Here is a 26828-nt window from a genome sequence, read left to right on the forward strand (position 1 = left end):
TCCTTGACATCATCTAACTAGCGCTGAATGATCCATTATTAATTTGGCTCTTAATCTCTCTTCAATATGAATTATCAAATTAACATAAATTAGCTTTCACCAAGGAATTTTTACTGAAATGATATACAGCAAGTTCTGAATTATTAAAGCCTTTTTAAAGCAGGAGGCGCCTTCCCTCTGCCTCCTTGGTCTTTGGAGAGAGTGGGCTCAAGCTTCCATCGTACAAATGTGCCCGGTGCCACGCTTTCTTCCAGCTGCTGGCTGTGTGGCCAATAGAGGAGTTGCTCCCTTGCTTCCAGTACATGCTGTCTCAGCTGCCAGGCTGGCTTACGCAGGTCAGCCCTCAGCTCTGGGCTGGCTCGCTTTCAATTAGCTGCTTGTGACTATGGCAGACTTCTATAGGCATCTTCTTGGACATCTGGTGCCCTTCTGACCTCTCAGAGCTTACAAGATCATTCCATCTCCCATAGTCATTCACCTTGGAGCAGAAAAGAATAAACCCAGCCTAAAGAGTAAAAACCCCAGAGGACCAGATGGTGACTAGGTAGGGGAAAGGCTGCCTCATCCAAACACTTGGAGAATTTCTTCCTTCTCCGGTGAAAACTACCAGAGAGTACTGTTGTGCCGTAAGAAATGAGGAAAGAGATGATTTCAAAAAGACATGGAAAGGTTTATTTGAACTGTGGTAGAGTGAAGTGAGTAGGCTCAAAAGAATAATTCATATTATCGATATTATAAAAATGAACAATTTTGAGTACCTTTGTAAACTGATGAAGAATGACATGAGCAGAACCAGGAGAACAATTTATATAATTAATTGCAATAATACTTTAAAAAGAAACGACTTTGGACCATCTACAATTCTAGAGGACTGATAAAGAAACGTCATCCATTACAGAGAGGTGATGGCTTTAGGATGGAGAATGAGACATTATATTTCTGTTTACAGCCAGTGAGAGAATTTGTTTTACTTGACTATGCTTATTGGTTACAAGAAAGTTACTTTTTGTTCCCGCACTGGATTGTGGGCTGGGAGGGAGAGAAAATAGATTTCTGTCCATTTAAAAAAAATTGAGAGGAGGGGGTGTGTGCCACTGATGTGAAATGTTGCAGATACTCTCAGTCACCCTGTTATTAATTTTACTTAATTAAATTTCATTTTGCTCCACGCAGACTGCTCACAACATGGGAGTAGTCTGTAAATGGAACGTAAAAATGAAACTCATCAAGAAAATATTTTTTATTCAAAAAAAGCTAGTGGATCCATCCAGACTTTCTACTCTCTATGCCTTTTGTCTGCATACTTAGTTCCAGCCCAGCAGCCAGGTAAAAAGTTTTGTTTTTTTTTTAATCACCGTACAGTAAGCCATCAACAGTCACAGAAAACCCTCCCAAGCTCTGAAGGAGGGACACTGTCCCAGCTTTCTGGAACTGGACTCCCTAGGCCTCCAATCACATTGCTCCAGGCAGAGAATATTGTCCATGCTCCAAGGACCAGGCCCCCATGGGCCAATCCCCTCGCCCATATTATACTTCATCTGCCATTGCTTCTGTAAAAATTTGCCTTTATTTCTATAAAGTTAGAGATGCTTTTCTGCCAGCATTATTAACACATGGAGAAGCGATTCAGTTCTTAAATAACAGGGCATTTGGATGCTATGCAGATCCTGGCCTGTTTATCTGGCGGGATATATGCAGCATCTAGTTTGCTGAATAGATCGACCAATCATCCCCCCTCTGCTGGCCTCTGGGCCTCCAGCGTGCCCTCTCAGTGGGAGCTAAGCACTGCCTTTCTGAAGCAAGAGCCCCCAAGCGATGGGTTCCAGGGCACTAAGGACCAGCCTTCATCCATTTCCTTCAAGCCCATGGGGCTCCTTCTTCCCCATCTCCAGGAACACGGAGGAAACAGCTCAGCTCGCTCAGCTCTGCCGCTTTCCAGTCTTGGGTTCTCTTTCTTCTACAGAAAAGGGCAGTGGAGGATGAGGAGGCAGAATGGCCAGAGTGGAGTTGGGCTGGACTTCATTATAGCTGGTCTTTTGGTTTCTTCAAACCTCCTATTATTTGGCCTTTTAAAATCTTATTTGTTTTTACATGATGCACTTTCTCATCCACAAACACCAATATTGCAACATTCAAAGGACAAAAATATGAAATCGTAAATTTATGCTCATTTTGTTTTTAAAATGTGTGTACAAGTTAGTAACAAAAATGCACATTTGCCTTGTTTGTTCGTGTCTCCCTCTGAGCTTTTTATTTGCCTCTTTGTATTTATTTTTCCTTCCTTCCTTCCTAGGGTTAGGGTTGTTTTATTGTTTTATTCTTTTCATTTACATTGCTGTAGTCATTGTGTATATTGTTTTCTTGGTTATTCTTATTTCAGTCTGCATCAGTTCATATGAGTCTTTTTGTGCTTCTCCAAATTCTTTATGCAATTGAGGTAAAAAACAGGTCCCCTCTCATCTGCAACAGCCAGAGGATAGCCCATGCTAAGCCTCTGTCTGGGCCACTATTAGGGAAAATGGGTAGAGTTTTGGTATAATGCAGCAGACCCTGGGTAGACCCTTGATTCACCTCTCCACCTCCCAACACACATCCATCCATCCATCCATCCATCTATATATACATATATACATGCCCATGATGATTGGGGTGGAGAGTGGGGATCACAGATGGGGCTGGCCTCTGATTCCAAAAGAACTATTCATGCAGTAAACTTTCAAAGGAGTGATGCTGCCCTTTGGTTCTTTCTGGAATGTGTTGCATGTAACAGGAATTTCTTCTAAAGGCGGGGTGGGGGGGGACGGGGAACACAGCCCCTCCAAACTCATGCGCTACTGAGGAGAGCCTAAAGTGTGATCCCAAGTCTCTGGCTGTCAGTTTTGCTTCATGTTTCTTTCCCTGAGCATAGGTTCCTGACCAGTGATCCCAGAAGATCAGCTTTTCTGGAGTGGCTTCCTCGGGAGCTCCTGGATTCCTCTGTTGGTGCTGGCTTTGTGTTGGGAAGAGCCATCTTGTGACCACTGTGGGGATCCTTGGAGAAGGGCTTGCCAGAAGACACGGACTTTGAGGGAGCCAATGGCATTACAAAGATAAAAGCTCGGCTTAGGAGGCCTGCAGAAAGCTTTATGTTTTCATAAGTTTGTTAAGTATCAGCATCCCAGCAATGTATACCAGTGGTTAGAAGCTACTGCTTCGTGTTTTCACCTTTTTTGTTGTGTAAGCTTAGGAGTCTTTTGAGTTCTTGATTTTTCTTTTGTGTGGAGGAGATAAATAGCTGTCCTATACCTGACCCACACTGTACATCAATCAGCTTTCTACTTGCTTTGGGGGAAACCCAAGATATGAGCCAACCTTAAGCTTTAAGTGATTCTCCTTGGGAGTAGGAATTTATCGAGCCAGAAAATTAAAAAAAGAGAGCCTGACTCCTGTCTTCATAGGCCAGGTTCCCCCAGGATGGAACTCAGTCCATGTGTCTGAGAGCTGAGGAGAAGGGGGAAATGAATCCCCAGCTCTCTGTGCTCCGCAGGGGTTCCCTGTGTGTTAAAGTCATATTTATACTCCTTATGGCACAGTAATAATCCAACCAATCAGTCAACAAGTATTTATTAAGTATTATTAAGCACCTACTCTGTGCCAGACACTGTTTGAGGGAATACGGATACAAAACATAATGAATGAAATAATCCCTACTCACAAGGAGCTTACATTCTGAATCATGGGAGGCAAAAAATACCTAGATACATATGCACAAAATAAATATGAGAGAATAAGTACAAATAAATATGAAGTCATTAGTACAAGGCATGTGATGAAGGAGGGGCTCAGGAAAGGCTTCATGTGGAAGGCTGTGTTGGAGATGAGTCTGAAAGTACGAGAGGGGCTCTGTGAGGTACAAGTGAAGAGGGAGCCAATGAGGAACAGCCCGTGCAAAGGTCGTGAGTTGGGAAATGGAGTGTTATTTGTGCCATAATTTGTTTTGCTGTTCCCCAGTTGGTGGGCGTCTACTTTATTCCCAGTTCTTTTACTTTGTAAACATTTTGGTGTATGTGGGACCTTTCTTTGCAGTATATACTATAAATGGATTTTCTGGGGCAAAGCCTATGGACATTTTAGTCACTTTTTTTGGAAAAAGTATGACTTCAAATTGTTTTTTCAAAGGGCTGAGCCAATTCACAGCTGTGCCCAGAATGGCTTAGCGGGCCTGCCCTTTCACAAAATCTCTCCAACACGGACTATTTGCAGCTTGTCATCTTTTCCATTTTGTTGGGTATGAGGTGAAACCTCAGAATTGCTTTAATTTGTTTTTCTCTTATTATTAGTGACTTGGCAGAATCTTTCATGTGGCTGCTAAAAGGAAACAATTCAAAGGGTTCAGAACAAGCATAGCTAAAATTCCTTCACCCCAAATTCTCTATGGCAGGGGGGGTCAAACTCAAATAGAAATGGATCCCTGCCAACCAAATACTGACTTAGAAATTTAAAAATTAAGAAAAAATTAAAATAAAAAAGGATAAAAAAGAAAACCACAAATTTTTATTATCTGTGTTTTATTGTTTTAGGGTTTTTTTTGGTTTGTTTTTGTTTTTAGGCAATTGGGGTTAAGTGACTTGCCCAGGGTCACACAGCTAGTAAGTGTCAAGTGTTTGGTCTGAGGCCGGATTTGAACTCAGGTCCTCCTGACTTCAGGGCCGGTGTTAGGTTTTTTTTTTTTTTTTGTAAAACTTTCATTATTTTTTAATCTGGTTTGGACCACATTCAGAAGTTTTGTGGAGCACATGGTCCTTCAGCTACACATTTGATACCTCTGCTCTAAGACAAGTTAGCCCAGGAAGGATGGAAAGCTCTCAAGATGAAATTCTGTAGACACAAAGAGAAACAGTTCTCATGAGGAAGAGAAGGGAGACCCATCTGATACAGAAACACAAAAATCTCACTGACCAACTTAGGTTACAAAGACATTTGTAGAAGATGCAAACAAGGCCTGGTGACGGCTTGAATCCAAAAAAATGGTCTGGTGCTGGAGGAATAATTAGATAAGTGAGAAAAGGAAGTGTAATGAGGATGATGGACAATGAGGGTTCCGTTCCGGGTGCCTGCGTGTGCAGGGAACATGTTTTGGGAGGTGCCCGATGACATGACCTGGTAGCCTCGTCTCTCCAGTTGCATATTTTAGGAGGGTCATTGACACACTGGAGAGGACTTCAGAAGAAGACCACTAGGTGAGGGGCCTTTGGTCTGTAGTGTAGATCAAGTATAATATAGACTTTATACTGTATGAGAATCAGTTGAATAAACTGGGGATAGACTTTGGGTCAGAAAGGAGGATGGACCTGTCTCTTTTTCTCGCAGAGAGGTAGCTCCTCACAGCTCAAGAAAATGATCATTGGGCTATAATTGGTTGTTGTTGTCTAGTTGTGTCTGACTCTTCATGGCCTCCTTTGGGGTTGTCATTTCCTTCTCCAGCTCATTTTACAGCTGAGGAAACTAAGGTAAAGAGGGTTAAGTGACTTGCCCAGGGTCACACAGCTAGTAAATGTCTGAGGTCAGATTTGAACTCAGGAAGAGAAGTCTTTCCAACTCCACGCCTAGCGCTCTGTGCACTATGGCGCCACCTAGCTGCTGATATTGTACTACAAAGGATAGAGCAAAAATGCTTATAGGGTGTCAAGTAGGGAGTTCTCTTCTCCAGGGCCAGATGAACTACATTCCTAGGTGCCAATAATTGACATTTATGAGTGCTTTAAGTTTGGCAGAATGCTTTACATATATTATTATATTTGCGCCTTACTCCAGTCCTGTGAGATAATTACTACAGGCATTATTGTCTTCATTTTAGTGATGGGGAAACTGAGGCTCGGGGAACTGAAGTGACTTAATGTTCCCAGAGTTAATACATGTCAAAGTCAGGATTTGACCCCACACCATCTTCACTCCTCACCCAGCATTCTCTCCTCATGTCACACTGGGAGAACCTGAAGGTGTGATTGCTGAATCCCAATTGGTGATCTTTCAAAGCTGATGAAGAACGGGAGAGCTACCGTAGGATTGGAGAAAGGCAAATGTGCTGATTTAAAAAAAAAAAAAGGAAGAGAGTGAAGTCTGCAAGCTATATGCCAGTGATCTTAGCTGATTTCTGGCAAAATTCAAGGTGATGTTATTAAGGATAGTGTGTGAGCATCTCAAAAGGGAAGCAGTGACCATAAAAAGTCACCATGATTTGAGTTTTCCACAAAATGACTAATAGAGAAATAGGTTTTACATGATTGCACGTGTATAATCTATATCAAATTGCTTACCATCTCAGGGAGGGAGAGAGGAGGGAGAGAGGGCTAGAATTTGGAAATCAAAACTCAAAAAAAGAATGCAAAAATTATTTTTATATGCAATCAGGGAAAAATAAAATATTATTAAAAAAAGTCACTGTGACTTCATTAACAACAGCTCATGACAAACTGTGCTTGTTTTCCCCCCCCTTTTTAAAATTATGCTATACAATAGGTTGGCTGAGGGATTGCTGTAGGTTTTCTTTCCCCTGGTCTTCAGTGATGCAATTGACAAAGGTTCTGCTGCTGTTCTTGTGGGCAGAAAGGAAGCATCTAGATCAGATGGTAGTATGATTGAGTGAATGCAGAACTGATTGATGACTGAGGAACCATGTAGTCAATTAGAGCTTGCATCAAGTTGAAGGGGGGTTTCTGGTAGAATGTCCCAGAGATCTGAGATCTGTGCCGGAGTGTATGTCGTTCCACATTTTTATAGAAGACTTGGACAAAGACATAGTGTCTTGCTTGTAAAATTTGCAGATGATAGAAATCTGGGTAGGACCGCTCCTGGGCTGAATCCAATACAATGAAATTTAATAGAAATAAGTGTTACACCGGGTTAAAAAACTGATTTCCCAACTAAACGTTGGGGGAGCTATGGCTGTCCAGCAATTCACGTCCAAAAGTCTGGAGTTTTAGAGGACTGCAAGGTCAGTGCAGCTCAGTTAAACAAACACTTGTTATGTGCCTACTATGTATACCAGGCACTGTGTTAGATCCTGGGGATACAAAGACAGAAAACAAGCAGTAGTTTTTGCCTTCTAGTTTACATTCATAAATAGAATTTACAAGGTCATTTAGGAAGGGCTGGTTGACAGGCTTGGAACAGGGGCAGAGTAGTGACTGTGTGAGACTAGGGTATACTCAATAATATTTGGATATAAAACTACTGATATTTATATGGTATATCAAGGTTTACAAAGTGCCTCACCAACGTGCCTTCATTTATTCCTCTCTGCAGCTCTGTGGTATTAGACCCATTTTATAGATGAAAAGTTTATCGTTGGGCCACGGTCACACAACTAGTCAGGTGTCTTAGGGGTGAGATTTGCACTTGTCTCTCCTAACTCCCAGTCTAACACTCCTGCATGTAGCATGTTAGCATAAGAGCCCCAAACCCCTAAGCTGATGTTAGGCTGCATTGGGAAATCCGGAATGACCATGGCACAGGCGGTGAAGATGTCTTCAGCTCTGGTCAGGCCTCATCTGGAGGGTTCACTTCTGGGGTGCATATTTTAGGAAGGTCATTGATTACTGGAGAGTACTTCAGAGGAAGGCAGCTAGGTGGTGAGGGGCCTTTGTTCTACCATATGAGAATCAGGGATGTGGAAGAATTAGGGGCAACTGGATGGCCGTCTTCAGGTTTCTGAAGGGCTTGTTACTTGGTAGAAGGTTTGATTTGTTCTGTTTTTGCCAGGGGGCAGACCAGGAGCAATGGTAGAAGCTTCAGAGAGGCAGATTTAGGCCAGAAAGGAGAAAAAAACTATGTCACGTGTAGAGTTGTCCCAGTGTGGAATGGGCTGTGACAGGAGTGGGTGGGTAGCGCCTCACTGGAGGGGAGTCTTTAGGGAAAGGCTGGATAACCATGGGTCTTTGTAAGGGGGAATTCATGTTCATAGGTGAGTTGGATTGCTCGGGCTCCGGGAGCCCTCTGAACTCAGAGTTTGTGATTCTGATTTTGACCTCACAGTGTCTTTTGGGGGCACCATCGTTCATCCAATATCCCACATGCAAAGCCTGAGTGCAAAGCCTTTGCTCCTTCCCTCTCCGTCCCCTCATTCAGCCAAATGATCTTCCACCACATTCTTCACTTGTCTCTCAGGAGAATATCTTGTATCTCCCTCGTTTCTCTTCCCACTGCCACCACCTCAGAACAGGCCCCCACTGACTCTCCCTTGGACGGTAGCTATAGCTTCCTTGGAGGTTTTCCTGCCTCCGTTGTTCTCCCTCCACTCCTTTATTCACCCCTCTGCCAGACTCGCATTTCTTATGCACAGATCTAGTCAAGTCTTTTTATTCCTCAGCTCAAAAACCTTCAAAAACCTACAATAAATAAAGTTGAAATTTTTCTGCTTGGCATTCGAGGCCTTCCAAAATCTGGGATCACTACATATTTTCAACCCTGTCCTTTAACTTTTGTTCATATACTCTCTACAGAGTTATGGGGATGTTCCAGCCGAAGAGGGCTTCTTCTTCTTCCTTAGACACGTAAAGCTCTCTTCTGCTCTGCACCCTTGCCTGAGCTGTTCCTGCTGAGGATGCCCTCCTTTGCTCCTGACCTGGTACAATTCTACCCAGCCTTTAAAACTCAGCTCACATGACTCTTTTCCTCCTGTTGGCAATGACTTGCCCCCTCGGGCCCAAGGTCACTTTGTTCTGCCATTCTCTGATAAATTGCTTCATATTATAGTCACCTATATATCTCCCTCCTAGACTGTGAGTTACTTGAGGGTAAGGGCTTTCCAGTTCTACATGATCCTATAATCTTTTTGGTTTTTTTTTTTTTTTGATTAGGCAATGGGGTTAAGTGACTTGCCCAGGGTCACACAGCTAGTAAGTGTTGTGTGTCTGATGCCGGATTTGAACTCAGGTCCTCTTGAATCCAAGGCCACCTAGCTGTCCCCCCCCCCCCGATCCTATAATGTTAAACGATTTGTCAGGGGGCTACGGTGTGGTTACTGACCAGATCACCATAAAATCCAGAAGGTCAGAGATGTAACACCCTTGGGTGTAAGAGGCTGAAATGACAGGATGCTCACAATCCAGACAGTCATTCCAGGAACCAAACCCAAAACTTTGCCTCTTATGTAACTTTGTTGTATCTAACTACATTTGTATTTATTCTTTTCATTCCTTCCCACTGCTCTCCCTTTCCTGTTTCTTCCCTTCCCTGCCCTCTATCCCGTGTAGGTCTCCCTATATATCTCAGGACTCTGGAGGCAGATTTCCATGTTTGCTAATCATTTTGGAAATCTGGGACAATGTGGAGGAAAGGAGAGAAAATAGTAAGAATTTACACCAAGGTTGATTCTCTGCATAACTATCCCATTGCAACATGGCTTCAGTTTTTGTCCTTGGTGCCATGATGTGAGCCCAAGTTGGGCTACGGCTGCTGCGTGGTTTGTCCCATTCATTCATTGGCCTTGATTGACTCTGCAAGGCTCTCGGGACCTTTAATGCTCAGCATCACAGCTCCTGCAGCCTCTCTGAATAGCTTTCTGCCTGCAGCATGGAGCTCATTTAATATTTATGGATAAGGACAACGGTGAGTCAACTAGTATTTATCTAGTTGCTAGCTAATTTGGACTGAAGCTGATGGTTGAGGTAGCATGGCTTGGGGGGTGGTGGGAAGTTGTGGAGAGGAAGCTCTGAACTCAGAGTTGGAGACATGACTTTGAGTCCTGACCCTGATCCCAGTTGAGTGACCCTGAGTCACTCTGCTATTCTTTGGGCCTCAGTTTCCTGTTAGTTTAATTTTGGGGGAATAGATAATCTTCCATGTTCCTTCTAGTTCTGAATCTAAGCTCTTATTATTTCAAGAGTCCTTTACTGTCATAGACTTGTAGAATCCCTCAATGGGAAGGAATCCCAAGGGCTCTTCAAGCCCTACTTAAATAAGATTCTTCTCTGGGATAGCTCAACAAGTGGGAGGAAACTTGGCACAGTGGAAAGTGTGCTGGCTTGAGGTTGGCAGACCTGGGTTTAAGTCTACCCTTGAGCCCTTGGACAAGGTCGGTAACTTCTCTAGACCTCAGGTTCTTCATGTCTCAAAAGGAAGGGGTTGGACCCTGCAGACCCCAGCTTCCCTGCTTGGTGCTGGCCATCCTTTGTTTAAAGAGCTCAAGTCTAAGCAGGCACTGTGTGAGTCAGTGAGGCTCAGATTTCACATTGTGAAATAAGGCTGCTGATGTTTGCTCCCACAAAGTCAGAGTGAGAAAAGCACATGAAGCTGCTCAGGAATGATCTAAATGTGAGCTGTTGTTGTAACTGCTGAATTTCACTCATTTGTGTACCCATTTACCACTTATATCTTTCTGGGGAAATCAGTTAACCTCCTTGGGACCCAGGTTCCCTGTTGGTCAAATGTTAAAGTTGGACTAGAAGTCTCAGAGGGTCTTTCCAGCTCTACATCTATGATGGATGATGAGAAATAGCCCTTTCTCCGGGGCCTTCTAGGATTACACTTTACAGTATGTATAACATCTCATAAATACTCCCAAAGCCCCAAGATTCACAGCTGGGAACGGCCTGAGAAGGATTACTTTACCCATACTCGTGTTCAGAATTGGTGTTCCCAGGACACGGAGGTTAGAGGTCCTTTCACCATCTTTCATCCTATCACTGTCCCTCTTGAGAACATTCTCCCCTTAGAGGTCCTTTCACCATCTTTCGTCCTATCACTGTCCCTCTTGAGAACATTCTCCCAAGGCTCCATGGATGTGATCCTGCCTTCTTGCTTCACTGGGTGAGGGGTGGGGGGAGAATCAACTAAAGCCATGGGAACTAGACATTGGATACAAAGGACTGAACCCTCCTGACCCTTGAGCTTTGGGGCAGGGTAGCTGCTCAGGGTGAATATTGCTCTGGGGATGGGTCAGCAGCCGGCCCAACTGGAGTTCTGGCCGTGTGTGCAAACCTGCCAAGGGATTGGGCGTCTCATCCCTCAAAAATAACGACTGGTCTTTATATAGTGTTTAAGTTTCACAAAGTAGGCACCATGTAGTGGGAAGGTCACTGGCTCTGGGTTCAGAGGACCTGGTTCTCTGGTGATGATTCGCTGGAGTGACCTTGGGCAAATCACTTTACCTCCTGGGCCTCAGTTCCTCATCTAAGCTTACCACCACGCTGCTGACTCAATCCCTGATGACCACCACCTCCCTCAGCCTCCTCTCCCCTCTGACTAGAGAGCTGGAGGGTAGAGTACTCCTCCCAAGGCCTTTTTTATAGGGGCAGAAACTGGCCTCTCGCTCATTCCTCTCTGCGTCTGCTGCTCTGCCTGGTTTTGGCTCCACTCTCTGCCCCATACCTCCAGGTGTTCTCCTTCTACTTTCCTCCCTCCCTTTGTGGGTTGCCTTCCCCCACTAAGATTATAAGCTTCTTGAGGGCAGGGACTGTCTTCTTTTTTAATTAATTGTAACTATTGTAATTAAATGTAATTGTAGCATAATTTAGTACTGTGCCTGATACATAACAGCCACTTAATAAATATTGATTGATTGGATTGGGACAAGAGTGCTTACTCTGAGAGGGCTGGGTGTTTGAGAAGGAAACAGCGCTGATGAGGAGCTGAAGTTCCAAAGAGGGCCACATGTCGGCACTGCTGAGCACCGGGGCGCCCCTGCATCCACTCTCACTCACGCTGGAGGCTGCCGCTCTTTGTCCTGGCTGGGTCTTGTCTGCTGCATCCTGGGGGCGCCCTTGGTCTGATCAGCCTCCTGGCCAGTCCCCAGGCCTGCTGACATTTGGCCTTTGTATTCCTTGGGGAAACAGGAGGCAGCTTGACCTCCTTTCCATTCCTATTCCGGAATGGCCAGTGAGGAAGCCAAGCGTGTCGCTGGGGCAGATGGTGCTGACTTCTGCTTGCCAGCACTGATCAAACTGCTCCTTTCAACCTTTGGTTCCATGGGAAGGAAATAAGTAAGAATTATCTTGCCTTGGCGAGCGCAGCAAACTTGTTCGTTAATCTCAGAATGGGGGAGCTGGGCACATCCAGGTCTGGCCTGTTCATGCCTGACTTCCAATCCATGCTCCACCCAGCCGCCAAATTCCTAGACACAGGTTGGACCATCGCACTCCTGTAGCCAAGCGCCAGTGGCTTCCTCTTACCTCTAGGATGAAACATGAAATTCTCAGCCTGACACTTAACGGCCCTTCACAATCTCGCTGTGGGGTGGGGCTGCTGTCATATTTAATATTGTTACACACACACACACACACACACACACACACTCATCTTGACTTGTATTTTCCATCTTTTCCTGACCCATGCCGAAGATATCCTTTCATTTAAATATTTGTTCAGTTGTTTTCAGTTGTGTCTGACTCTTCCTGACCCCATTTGGGATTTTCTTGGCAAAGATACTGGAGTGGTTTGCCATTTTCTTCTCCAGCTCATTTTACAGATGAAGAAACTGAGGTAAACAGGGTGAAGTAGTTTGCCCAGGGTCACACAGCTAGGAAGTGTCTGAGGCCAGATGGGTGGAGGTGGAGGCCTAGCCCTCGTTCATCATGGCAGCGTTTTCTCCTCCTCCCTGCTTGACTGCCCCTTCTCAGTCTTTGCTGGGTCTTCAACCATGTCATGCCTAATAACATGGGTGGCCGCCAGACTCTGTCCTGGGCCCACTTATCTTCCCCGTCTTTCTAATTTCACTTGGTGAGCTCCTCGGCTTCTTCAGCTTTAGTTCTCAGCCTTATTTACTTTGTCAGGGCAGCTGGGTGGCAAAGTAGATGGAATGCTAGGCCTGGAATTAGCATGACGCATCTCTGTGAGTTCAAATCTGGCCTCGGACACGTCTGAGCTGTGTGACCCTGGGCAAGTCACTTAACTCTGTTTGCCTTAGTTTCCTCATCTGTAAAATGAGCTGGAGAAGGAAATGGCAAAGCACTCCAGTATCTCTGTCAAGACAACTCCAAATAGGGTCATGAAGAGTTGGACCCGACTAAAAGTGATTGAAGGACAACAAAAATTTACTTTGTAAATATCTAATCTATATAGTTTACATTAAAATGTGAGCTCCTTGTGGGTGGTCACAATGTTTTTGCCTTTCTTTGTATCCCTGGCACTTAGCATAGTGCCTGTTATAAACTAAGTTCTTAATAAATGCTTGTCAATTGACTTATTGACCTAAGTCCCACACCCTATCTATTAATATGAATAATACTATTATCAGTATCTATGATAATTGATAATTATTGTGGATTATAATGATATTAGTGTGATTAATATCACATAATGGTTAATATTAATAAATCATGATTATTATTATTACTCTTTATACACTTGTGGTTAGGTAGACTATATAAAGTTTTCAGGACTGTTTTATTTTTGCTTTTATCCTGTTCCTAGCACACAGTAGGTATTGAATACATGCCTATTTGTCTGGGAACCCTGAAAGGTTAATGTTGCAGTTACACGGAAGTTAGTTTTCCAGATTTTTTTTTTTGCACATTTCTGATAATCCCTGAGCATGGTGGCTGCATCCAGGGAGGGGCATTGGGGTGCTGGCTCCAGCCCCACATGCAGCTCGCCAAGACCCGACTTTATCAGAGGAGCCCAGTGATGTGATCGCAGAGGTCTCCTATGCAGTGCAGGGTGACCAAAGCACAATGCTATTTCTAGAATACTCTGATAAAGCTGCAGACAAAATCAGTGCTGGGGAAGGCTTGTTGTCTGGGGCAGGCCAGGCTCAGAAGCCCCAGTGCTTCTTGGATCTTGAGGGCGGGAATGTGAATGGAATTTCTCAAGCTTAGCTGCAAAGTTCTTGAATAAACAGAAAAGGGAAGCAGGTCAAATTCAGTGTCTGTGACTTAGGGCCTACTTTTTTTTTTCTCTGAAAATTTTCCCCAATTCACGTTTTCCGGAAGTGGGGCCCTGTTGGCTGAGGAGGAGCATTTGGTTACGAGACAGTTATTGTAACCAGACTCTGAAAGGAAGTCCCCTTTGCTAATGGAATCCCCAGAATATTGGCAGCTGCTAATCTGTCTGGGCCCTGTGCTGGCTGGGTGACCTGGGTCAGGGTTATTTTTTTAATCTCTGAGCCTAAGTGGCCTAACTGCAAAGTGAAGTGGCCGGATTAGTGAAACTCCAAGGCCTCCTTGGCTGTGACTCTGAGTGGTGACTTTTTTCTGCCATCGTGGCTAACTTGAAACACTGATCCTTGAAGAGAAGCGATTTCTGAAATTGGGGGAGGGGGCTGTAACTCCTGGGCTCTTAGGATCATAGATTTAAACTGGAAAGAACTTTAGATCATCAAGTCTCATGCCTCATTTTACAGATGGGCCAACAATCTGAGAGGTAGAAGATATCCCCAGGATCATACAGTTACAGCCTGAGGTGAGATCTGAGCCCAGTTTTTGCTAAACCTAGGTTTTCTTCTTGCTTCTGGTACTTACTAGAGCTGTGACCCTGAGCAAGTGTCTTTTTGCCAACCAGAGCCTCAGTTTCTTCGTCAGTAAAATGCACATAATGATGTCTATAGCCCGTGTTTCCCAGGCAGTTAGATGGTGCACTGGGTAGAGCACTGGATTTGGAGTCAGGAAAACCTGTGTTTGAATTCTGCCTCAGACATTTTAGACCAAACAGTAACATGAAAATAGAAGAATGAACGAATGAAAAAGAATTTAGTAAGTACTTACTATGTGCCAAGTACTATGTGGATACAGATTGTGTATACAGATACATTGTATACATTATGGATACAGATACAAAAGCAAAGATAGACCCTGCCCTCAAGGAATTTCCATTTTAATGGAAATAACATCCATCAGGGATTGGTGTCCAGGGAGGAAGGGATATTTTCATCAGAAAAGTTATAGGGATGGTAAGTGGGGACATGTTCAATTCAACTCAATCAACATTTATTAAGTATCTGCTATGTGCCAGGCACAGTGGGAGTATGTTAATATACCCCATCCAGGAACAGTAACAAGGTTGATTTCCCCATGGATCATGATTCTAGAACTGGAGGAGAGGTGAGGTTGGCAGCTCTGGAGGCCATGGAGAAGTGAAGTGAAGCATGGCTAAAGCTTTTCCTGAAATTGTTGACTGGAAGAGGCATCACCCAGTCAGGAGAGAGGGGTGCCAGGATGAAAGCTCTTCCAGGGTGGAGAATATGTTAGTATGAAACAGCACCAGAAATATGGTTTAAGTGCAGGTATTGGTACTTTAAAATCTAGTCATGACTCCTAAGACATTCAAGGACCAGGCCTTGATACTAATTGATAAGCTCAGATGTTCTTTGATCCAGGGGACAGCTAAAGTCATAGATCAGAGATTTAAAGTTGGAAGGTGCTCTAAAACCATCTAGCCTTCTACCTCTAGGTATTTGCCCCTCTCTTTAACAAATAATTATTAAGCACCTACTGAATGCTAGATGAAAGAGGTGATACAAACTTTAGTTAATGTGTGCTCCCTGTCCTCATTGAGTTTATAATTTAGTATAGGGGAAAGAGCCATAAAGTGATAAATCCAATAGATCTGTTATCTCATCAGTTTCAAAGCTCCCTCCAACAATACTGGCCACAAGCCCATTCTGATGTGTTGAGGACTCTTATCCAGTCTTCCCAGAATTTTGCAGGTTCACCCATTGTCCTAGAAGTCTTTCTCACTTTCTCTTGATTTTGAGGGAATGGCAGTGGAGCTCTTGGACTGTCCCCTCGTCAGCCCTCATCCTGTCTTCAGTTTCCCCGATGACATCTTTTACTTCTGTTGTTCAAATTTCTTTACTGGTTATACGCCGTAGCCTGTTTATAGCCACCCTGGGCATCTCCATTTTGATAGTGTTGTCTTACGTGTCTTACAGCTATACAATAACATACCTTGAGTAATGTCTTGAAAAGATGGGTCCCTGCTTTTCCAGGAGAAGGTTTCCAGTTTCCTGAAGGCATCATCTCCTCCTTCTGTTCAATTCTGAACCCACTTACTGTCCATTTGTCCTGCTGCTCCCAGGTATACTGATGGACAAACTCTGTAAGGTGCCCAGCCAACTGCAGGTCGTGATCTGGGAAACAGCCGTTCTTCATCCGCTTGGTCTCTCCTGTGTGGATGGTTAGGCCAAACTCTTCTAGAGCTAACTACAATAACAGATGTTGTAGAATTCTGGAATCACAGAATTTTGGAGTTAGAAGGAACCTCTGTGGTCATCTAGGCCAATTCATGCCTGAAGGGAATCTCCCTTATAACATACTTGACACATAGTCTTCAAGCCTCTTCCCATGTGGGAGCCCACTACCTCACCTGGCTTGTTGATACCTCTAATAGTTACGAAGTTTATCTTGATATCAAGCCTAAATTTGTCTCTGTACTTTCCTGCTTCTGTCTTCTGGGACCCAAACAGAACAAGTCCAATCCGTTTTCTGCCTGTCAGCCCTTCAAATACTTGTCATGGCCACCCCTCTCCCTCCTCCTCTGGCCTCCCAGCCTCCCCTTCCCCAGGCTAGACAGAATACCCAGTTTATTCCAAGAAGATGTGCTGTATGAGGGCTGAGGTGATAAAGGGTTATTGATGGGGGAAGGATCTGGCAAGGCATTTAATTTGGGCTTTAAACTAAAGAATGGGGAGCAGTTCAACAGGTAGTTCAAGAAATGAGGAATTTCGTTCTAACAATACCTCATGGGGTCATGGGAAATTTAGACGCTTAGAAACCTTTTTTGGTAAAGTGGAATTTTTTATCTGCTTCAGCTAGTTTTGAACCAAAGAATGGATCTTAAAACTGGGGGAACAATTCTCTGTTTTTTTTTCTCATTTTTTGAAAAGAAGTGTGTAGTGATATAGATGTTTTATTGATAATCTTAAAAAAAGAAACTTCCTTGTCATTTCCCAATGATTGACCCCAATCATCTCTGTGGAAACCTCTCCCTGCCTTCCCATTGTTGTACTGGGTACCACCATGCTCCCACCCCCGAGGCTCCCAACCTCGGAGTCATCTTAGGCTCTTCAGTTTCCCCCTCACCCTAGCCAATCTTTGCCAAGGCCTGTCTAGTACTCCTTTGCAGCATCTCCTTCTCTCCTCTGACATAGCCACCTCTGTGGTGCAGGCCTTTGTCACCTCATGCCTGGACTATTGCTATAGCCGCTGAGGGGTCTGCCCACTTCAAGTCTCTCCTCACCCTCTACTCCCTCCATCCTCTACTCAGCTGTCAAAGTGACCTTCCTAAAGCCCAGATCTGACTGAGTCCTTCCTTCCCCTCCCTTACCCCTGTTCAATCCACTCCAGTAGTTCCTTATGGCCTCCAGAATCAAACGTAAAATCTGTTTGACTTTTAAAGCCTTCCCTAGTCTGGGCCTTTCCTACCTTTCCAGTCTTCCTAGACCTTGCACACCCACAAGTGTTCTGCAATAAGGTGACCTTGGCCCTCCCAGCTTCAACCATTTTCATGGCTGTCTTCCATGCCTGGAGTGCTCTCCCTCCTCATCTGCCTCCTACATTCCCTGGCTTCCTTCTGTCCCATTTCCTGCAAGAGGCCTTTCCCCATCTTCCTTAAATCTTAGCACCTTTCCTCTGAGATTATCTGTTATTTACCTGCCCCCCCCTTTTTTTGGCTCGGCAATGGGGTTAAGTGACTTGCCCAGGGTCACACAGCTAGTAAGTGTTATGTGTCTGAGGCTGGATTTGAACTCAGGTCCTCCTGAATCCAGGGCCAGGGCTCTATCCACTGCGCCACCTAGCTGCCCCCTACACGCCCCAATTTACCCCACCATCAAGAAACAGACCCTAGCACCATAGATCCTCTCTGAACATTATTGTTTGTGTTGTCTTCCTTATTAGAGTGAGCTTCTGAAGAGCAGGTCTTTTACCTTTCTTTGTAACCCGAGTGCTCTACACAGCGTCTGACACAAAGTAGTTGCTTAATAAATGCTTGATTACATGGACTGACCAACTCTTATAACAAAGTATTTAGTTAAACAGAACAAATCAACTGTAAAATTGGAGGAGGGGGTAATAATAGCACCTATCTCCCAGAGTTGTTCTGAGGATCAAATGAGATAATTATTTATAAATCACTTAGCACAGTGCCTGGTACACAGTAGGTGCTTAATAAATACTTGTTCCCTCCTCCCCCTCAAATTCCATCTCTATACCTTTATCAAGGCCGTTCCCCATGCCTGGGATGCTCTCTCTTCTTATCTCCATCTCTGAGAATCCTTAACTTCCTTCAAAGCCCAGCTGAGGTATCACCTCCTTCAGGATTCCCCTCCTTGCTGTTCATTCCTTTTGGAATTTACTTGGCATTTATTTATTGACATATGTTCTGTATCCTCCCAGAGAGAATGTGAACTAATAAAAGGCAGGGACAGGTTTTGTTTTTAGGTAGAGTTCTCCTAGCAGCTAGCATAGAGCCTTGCGTAGGGCAGGCCTTTTATATATATTTGTCTAATGGAATTATTTGTTTCATGAATCTTTATTAAATAAAGACATGGGATAGACTGCATCTACTGTTTTCTTCTTGGCAGGCGGGTGAAGCTAAAGGTGTTTTTTGTTTCTTTGTCACTCCTCTGGGGTCTCCATTTATCTGGATTGAATTGGAGGTGATGTTTTATTCCCTATTTGTAGAGAAGTCTGGACCAAGCCTCTTCTCTGTTCTTTCCCCAGATGTCGTTTTCCCAGCGGACGCGGGGCTGCTATTTGCAGTGTGGGAATCTAGCTTTCGGAAATTAGCTGGTGTGAGAGTCTGGCTGGGTGTTTGTTTTCTTTTCTACCCATAGAATGTATTTTACGTCTCTGTCATTTAAGTTTGGGTTTGCCGCAGATGGTCAGGCTTTCCAGACATTTCTATTCCCCGATCTCTGTAACCCTTTTATGGGGAGCCTGTCCCGGTGTCCGCCGGGCTGTGTGCAGAAGAAATGGCCTCTTGGTGTGGAGCTCACTTGAGCTGCTGCTGCTGCTGCCTTCAGATGGGTGTCTTATTATTAAGATGTCCTTGAAGGCCAGCTTGGTGGTTTATTTTCATTTTATCGCTCTCCTGTATGCACTTGTAGAAATCCCAGAGCTTACTTGCAATGTTTTTGTGTGCGTGAGTGTGCAATCGCCTTCCTTTCCAGACTTAGACCTTGTAACTCCCGCTTTCACTCCCGGCGTTGTTTCTGTCAGACTGGCCTTGGAGCCGCTCCCTCTGGGAGCCGTGGTGGCGGAACTGGGTCCTCTCCTTTGGGCCACGCCTGTCTCTCCAGTCACTTTCTCAGTTGCTCACTCTATGGCACTCGTTTCCTTTCAAACCCAACCACACCAAGGACTAATGGTGGATGCTGCTGGCCTTGCATATCCACTTAGCTTCCTGTCCTGCTCCTGACTTGGTTTTAGATTCCCAAAGAAATGTTGTAGAGGCAGCTAGGTGGCAAAGTGCGTAGAGCATTGAGCCTGGACTGAATTGAACTCAGACCTGAGTTTGAATCTGACCTTACATACTAGCTGTGTGACCTTAGGCAAGTCACTTAACCTCTGTTTGCCTCAGGTTCCTCATGTAAAATGGGGATAATAATAGCCCTTATATCACAGGGTTATTGGGAGAGGATCAAATGAGATCATATTTTTTAAAGAGCTTAGTGCAATTCCTGGCACATAGTAGGTGCGTAATAAATGCTTGTTTCCTTCCTTTCTGCTCCGGGAAGCTAATAAAAATGATTCCTTAACTCCTGCTTTTAACTGTGAGTCCCTAGCCAGAAATCTTGCTCTGGTAGGCCCGGCAGTTTCCAGTCTGTCTTCCCTGCTGCACCATCTCCAATCCACCCCTCCCCCTACTACATCCAAGCAATCAGTAGTATACAGTTTGGCATTCCCATGGATCAAAGGCTTTATCACATTTTCTAGCTTAAGAAAAATAAGTAAACTTGTAAACACGAAACAGCAAATGCCTGCTTGGGAAGCATCAGGTTCAGGGGAATGGGGTGGGAGAAGAATGAAGATCAATGGTCCCCACGTCCTGCCCAAACAGCTGTGAGCAGTCTGGGATCGAGTCCTCAGTATTAGTTTTCTTACTCTCTCCAGGCCAGAGGTGGGAGGGGCAAACCCGTGAGTTAAGATCATTGCTTCTTTTAGCCCGTGGAAAGAGAAAAATTCTTCAGTGGAGTCAAGGAGGAGACTCTGGGAATTTCTGCTCTAACTGACAGACTTCCATATCTCGCATCCTGATCTCCTTACCCCTAGTGCTGAACACAGTGCCTGGCACAAAATTGGGCCGTAAATAAATGTTTATTGATTGATCGATGCTTCTAGAAGCTGAGATCTGAGAGTTTTGCATTCTTCCCTAGGGTCAGAAATTTTAGAATCACTTGTAAAGTTTACTGCTGCATACTTTCAGTATTGAATCTTCCTCAACTCCCATCACCATCTCTCCCTTCCTCGCTTAATTGATGTATTCACAAGATATGGTTGGTATGGTGAAAAGGTGTTAACACCCTTTAAAGAGTGGCAACTCCTCTCCCATTGAGTCAGAAAGGGCAGCCTGTTCGGGTGGACTGAAAATCGACAATATTCCTGGGAAGTTTAAATAGATAACCCCTAGAATCAGCCAGCAGTTTGGGAATTCGGAGACAGTATGGGCATGAATGGTCCCCTTCTTAGGGGGAGGAGAGGATTTTCTCTTCCAACTCTCCATTGTCCTTGGCATTTAGTAGCCGAGTGATTCGCTATTTGAAGTCAAGGTCAATAGGGTTTGAGGCCCAGTTGAGGGAGCAGAGGCATATATTCCAAAAAGACACAGACACAGATAGAGAAAGGCAGTCATTCAAGGCCATAAACATCTTTAAAAACCGTGACGCCTGGCAAGAAGAGAGCTGACTGTGGGCTTGAAAGAAAGCTGGCCTTGGTAACGAAGAGCTGAGATGCAGTGAAGACTCCTCCAGCAGAGAAAGGACTTTGAGACCCTGCAGTGCCGGAGGAGTGAGTAGCTTTAGTCACATGCCTTCCTTAAATGTGGATCTTACCATCTTTATTACTTAAGTTTGGACCCACTTTTCCCATAGACTCTGTGTGCGTTTGTGGGGGATTGTGCCCCAGGTTTATGGGCAGGGAATGTTTTAACCACGGTTCTTACTTAATATATTTTTGCTAGTAGCTAATTGTGTCTAGTTGACTTTTAAAGGGAATCACACCAGACGTATGGGCTGTAGTGGTAGGAGCTCAGATCAACAGGATACCCCAGAACCTCGGGGACCCAACCGAGGAATGTAAGTTCAGGTGGGAGGAATACCACAAATGTGTTTCACATAAGCATAGTAACAAAACAAAGCAAAGCAAAGCAGCAACATAGGACCATAAATTTAGAGCTTGAATGAACCCTAAAGCCTCTCTAGTCCAGCTGCTTTTTGCCAATCAATTTATAACCTTTTCTTCAATGATCCTTCATCTAATAGAGTTTTCATTTGACTGTGGCCAGCCAAGGGTGGGTTTCATATTTCTGCTAATCTGCATTTGTTCAGGAGGTTATTGTGTCCTAATACAAAGTCAGTTTTTTGTAAAGGTGCCATCCGGTGCCCTCTGCACTCTGTCAAGCTAACTCTCAGTAGGCTTGCATATTAATTAACATGCCTAAATGGCAACATACACGAAGATCAACAAGCAACAAAACTGCATAGCTAACACGAAAACATATCCACAATCCATGCTATCATAGCAGCTGATTGACATGAACACCAGAATAAAACAGGGGTGCAACATGTGCATCAGTGAGCAGTGAGTATTACCGTCTGACTCCATCTCCAGTTTCCTTTATCGTCTCCTAAGTAACTCTAGTCTGGTCACAGACTTCTTTTCTGTGCCGGTGATCAGTCTGCCCATAATTGTCCCTGAGCTAAATGATGGTGTGGGTCAGTCATAGTGGTGTATTTCTAAACCTGAACTTGGGGGGTCAGACTGGCCACTTGGGGTGTTTCTTTAACTCAGGAGTCTCTGTGGTTGAAGTTCTAGGCAGGAAAGGTGCTGCCTCTGGGTTTAGTCCACTCTCCTGGGAAATGAGAAGGCTGTTTCTGAGATGCTTGAGATTGCATGAGGAGGGACTAATCACTCGCACTCCGTCATCTGAGCAGTTTATCCATCCTTTCTATCTACCTGCACATCAGAGACTTCAGCAGGAATTGTTCCATCCTTTGTCTCTGACAAAAGTCTTCTGAGCTGACCTCCTTTCTAGGTGCTTAGCTTCTCTCTCACATGAAAGGCCATGATGGTTGGGAGGGTCTGTGGTCTCCCACCCTCTGAGACTAAAAGCACAAGTCCGTAGGCCTTGGCTCTCATTCAGACACCAGCAGGTAGGGTGGGCGGAGTCCATGACACCATTCCTGGGGGTGTTTTAGTGACTTGCCCAGGTCACCAAGCCTGCATCTATTAGAGGCAGGATTTTAACCCAGAACTCTTCTGAAAACAAGTTGAGAACTCTCCTCATTGTGCCTCTTATCATTACAACACACTTATAAAGCTAGGAAAAATTCTTCCCATAGTTTTAAAGTGTCTCCATGTGAATTCATTTCCTCCAGTCATTCTTAATATTCTGGAGCCCTATTGCTTTTTAAAAACAAGATAAGCCTAGAAGAGCTATGATTTATAGGAATCAGGATCTTTGTGGGCCCCTCTCCCACCCCCCCCACCCCAAACTAGGGCCAAAGCCTGACTGTTTTCTCCCTCTTGCACCTCTTGCTGATTTAAAGCTTTTTTCAGTGATGACTCTTTAAGGAGAGAATTCCTACAGAAGACATTTTAGTTAGAGAAAGACTTCGATTTCTCCCAGGGGAAGCACCTGGGCTCTTGGTCAAAGACTGAGAAGACTGCCCATGATCTGTCCAATGTGGGGTTTCTGAAGACTAACTCTTCTTGTAGATGAGACATCAGAAGGGACCCCAGCCTGATGGTGGCACCCTCCTCTCAGCTCCCTGGTGGACATCACACACTGGTGACTGCGTATAGTCTCACTGTTGTTTCTGTATGGTAGAGGAGAGAGCCTGGAGCATCTAGCGATGCCCTTTGAATCTCCCAGCTGGCTACCCTGCTCCATGAAGCCAGAGCTTCTCTGCCACACTTGGCACAGACTTCTGTCTATCTCACTGTGAAAGACCTTAGCCACATGCCTTCTCTCCTTCCCCATCGCCTCTTCTAGAATTTCTGAGCTTTTCTAAAGGGATGGTTTGTTATTTTTCTTTGTTGCTGCCTTTTTCAACTTTTATATAGAAATATGCCAGCAAACTCACCAAGGGCGTCAAGTCATCTTTGAGGAAGAGCTTGCTTATGAAATGAGTCATTTTAAGATTTTCCTTAATTGTATTTTATTTTTTTAAAGTGATAGAATTCTGGGGTTTTAACTTATACATACATACATACATATATATATACATACATACATATATATATATATATGTATATATATATTGGATGACTGCATTTCAATGTGATTGGTTTCCTTTGTCACCCTATGGACTTTATGCCTTTAGAAACATGATTCTGAGAAGGGGTCCATAGGCTTTGCCAAATGGCTGCCAAAGGGGTCCATGACCCAAGGATGGTAAGATCCCCTGTTGCAAAGGAAGAAACTCATCAGGAAATTGGAAAACCTTTTCAGCTATTAGTAATTGTGGGTAAATATTATTTCCAAAGGAGTCCTGGGTATATATACACATATATACATATATACATATGTGTGTGTGTGTGGGGGAGCTGTATAGGGAAGCATGGGATAGTAGATAGAAAGCTGGTTTCTAAGACCAGAAGACTTGGCTTCAAATCCTACCTTTGGCATATAATGGCTGTGGGATCTTGGCCAAACCATTTACCATACACCAATTAAATCCCAGGTCTGTATGGAAAAACAAAGTTTGTACACTGAGAAAGTGTCAAAATATAATTCAGTAAGAATGAATGAATTAATAAATGAATGATGAGTGAAAAAAGTCATTGATTAAATGCTGACTTTGGGCCAGGCACTGTGCTAAGCAGTATCAATATAATACAATACAGATGGTCCTGCCCTTAAAAGAGCTTACTCTCTAATGGGAGAAGCCAACATATGGAGGAATAGTAGCCAGGGAACTATGTTTTGTTCTGGGAAGTCACAAAGCCCAAGGGAAGTTGTTGGGATGGAGCCCATGAGAAGTTGTTGGGGATGGAACCCATGGAACGTTGTTGGGGATGGAGCCCATGGGAAGTTGCTGTGCACATCCAATCCAGAAAGAATGGGAATGGGCCTCATTTATCTTTTTTTTTTAATTTATTTTTAATTTTTTTAGGCAGTTGGAGTTAAGTGACTTGAACAAGGTCACACAGCTAGTAAGTGTCACGTGTCTGGTCTGAGACCAGATTTGAACTCAGGTCCTCCTGACTCCAGGGCCGGTCCTCTATCCACTGCGCCACCTAGCTGCCCCCCTCATTTATCTTAAGGTGCCTCTTCTCGTGCTCAGGGCAATTTGCCTCTTCGAGAGAACTTCCAGAGAGGTAGTGTAGCTCTCCCTGTGCTCGTTGGAGCCCAATCTAAGGATGGCTGTGGTTCTACCCCTCCCCCAACCCTGGTGACTTCCTAATTCCTCCTGGGTGGGGTTTTTCCAGTGGCAGCCTTCTTTTGTTTGACTTGGGACCTCTGCGACAATCTTTTCACAGATTCGGTTTTGCAAATATAATGGTTTTGGGGGAAGTATTTTCATGTACCGCTACATACTGCCGCAGAGTGGGCTCTGGAGCTGGGGTGGAAGTGTTGGGTTCCTGCTCCAGCCCTGCCCATCACTACCTGGGAGTGAACTTGGGAAAGTGAGACCTCATCCTCCTTGGGCCTTGGTTTCCTCACCTGTAAAATAAAGAGGTCGGGCTCCATGATTTCTGAGATCCTTTATAGCCCTGGGTCTGTAACCTGTGACCCTAGGGACCAGCCGTGTATGTTGAAATTCTTGGATACATGTGATGATGATTGCATGTGATTGGTGTCTTGGTGGGGCATGGGATCTGGTCCTGGGGGCGTGGAGTCCTGACACATCTCTCTTCCTGTTTCAGGTTATGGTCAGACGGGTCCACTGAGTGACAGAGCTGGTTATGATGCAGTTGCATCCGCTGTGTCTGGTCTCATGCACATCACAGGGCCAGAGGTAAATATTTCTGATGATTACGCAGTGAAACACAATCGTTTCTCGGCAGGCCTTTTGAAAGCATTTTCTTCGTCACAGTTCCCCTTGCCCAACCAAACTCGGTTTGTGTTTCTTAAAGCAAAACAAAGTATGGAGCAGGTGGAAGGAGAGTAAGTAAGAACTTACCTTTTCTGACTGCACCATTAGACTGGGCGCTGCCTGAGGGCAGGGACTAATTTTTGACTTTCTTTGTATCCCCAGCTCTTAACATAGTGCCTGGCACATAGTAAGTGCTTGATAAATGCTGGTTGACTGGTGCCCCTCTTCTAAAACTGACAATCTAACCCTAAATGTGCACCTCCGGCTTTGTGCTGTCGTTGTCTATAAGATAGGATAGAACCTTTTCAGCCCGACAGTTTTGTCTCTTCACAGCCTCTCTCCTGCCTCCGCCTTGAGCCTTATTTCATAGCTCACTCGTCCGCAAACTCTACTTTCCACCCAGCTGGCTTTCTGAACTCAATGCTGTATGGCGCAGACTTAACCGGAGGAGCTATTGCCCAATGGCACATAGATAGTTAAGTGGCAAAGGTGGGATTGGAACCCAGGTTTTCTGGCTCCCATATCTAGTGTCAGACATTTTTATGCCTGTCTTGTCTCATTGGCTAAGCCCCGGTGGGGCAGGTTCCCTCCATACTACATAGACTAGCCTAAAGCCTTCAGGGTAAACGTTATGCTTTGTAGTGTACCATGGAAAAAAGCCCTCTCAGAGAATCTTGGAGGGAGATATGTGGGATAAGCCCCATTTTATAGATGCTGAAGCTGAGGCCCAGACAAATTGAAGATCAACTGAAGAAACTAGGCGTGCTTAGCCCGGAGGAGAGAAGCCTGGGGGAGGGTGGGTCCAAAGAGCTTTCTGCGAGCACTTGAAAGGGTCTGAGGAGAGGCCGGGCTGGTTCGTTGTTGGCCCCAGAGGACAGAACCCAGAGCTACAGGGGAAGCTGTAGTGAGGTCAAGGCTGGATGGCAGGACCAATGTCCTAAGAAGAGCTGGCCAAAAGCATCTTCCTAGAGCGCAGGTCTGACCTTGTCTCCTCCCCACCTCCTCCCATCAGGAAACTCCAGTGGCTCACCAGTACCCCCAGGATCACAAAGAAATCTGACCTGGCCCTACCTACTGCCCTCAGTGTGCTCCACAACCCGGCTACCGTACCCAGCTCCACGTCTGTGCCCCTCCATTGGCTCTCCCACCGTGCCTAGAGCTCCCCCTCCTCACCGTCACCTCCCAGACTCCAGCTCAAACTCCCTTTCTTCAGGGGGCCTTTCCTGGTTGCCTTCTCCCCCACTAATGCCTGCCCTCTGGTGAGGATTTCTAGTTTATACTGCATATGTCTTGCATCTGCCTAATTGTTTGCATTTTGTATCCCCCGTTAAATTGTGAGCTCCCTGAGGGCAGGGTCATAGCTTTGCCTTTCTTTGTATCCCCAGCCCTTTGTACAGTGCTGGCACGCAGTAGGCACTTAATACATGCTTGTTGACTGACAGTTGTCCAAAAGTCAAATGGGCTGCCTTGGGAGGTAGTGAGCTCCCCTGTGTGGGAGATATTCAAGCAAGTTTTGTGTATGTTGTAACAAGGATTCCTTATTGAAGTATGGATTGGATTAGGTGGCCTTAGCCAATCCCTTCTAATTCTGCAATTCTGAATCTGTGACTTGCTCATCCTTAAAGAGTTAGAAAATGTCAGAGGTAGGATTTGA

At 44.8% G+C, this 26828-nt stretch overlaps 1 protein-coding gene across 6 annotated transcripts in view; it reads left to right on the forward strand.

The window, feature by feature from the left end:
* The window catches only part of SUGCT (succinyl-CoA:glutarate-CoA transferase), a 629460-nt gene that overhangs the window by 45040 nt on the left and 557592 nt on the right, over positions 1-26828 (forward strand). For all 6 annotated transcript variants that reach the window (XM_027835947.1, XM_027835950.1, XM_027835951.1 and 3 more), the window contains one exon: positions 25005-25096. In XM_027835947.1, coding sequence (XP_027691748.1) covers positions 25005-25096 — 92 coding nt within the window. The remainder of the gene's footprint in view (positions 1-25004; positions 25097-26828) is intronic.

This window comes from Vombatus ursinus, unplaced genomic scaffold (assembly GCF_900497805.2).
Source record: "Vombatus ursinus unplaced genomic scaffold, bare-nosed wombat genome assembly UNPS02014817.1, whole genome shotgun sequence".
NCBI classification, from domain to species: domain Eukaryota; kingdom Metazoa; phylum Chordata; class Mammalia; order Diprotodontia; family Vombatidae; genus Vombatus; species Vombatus ursinus.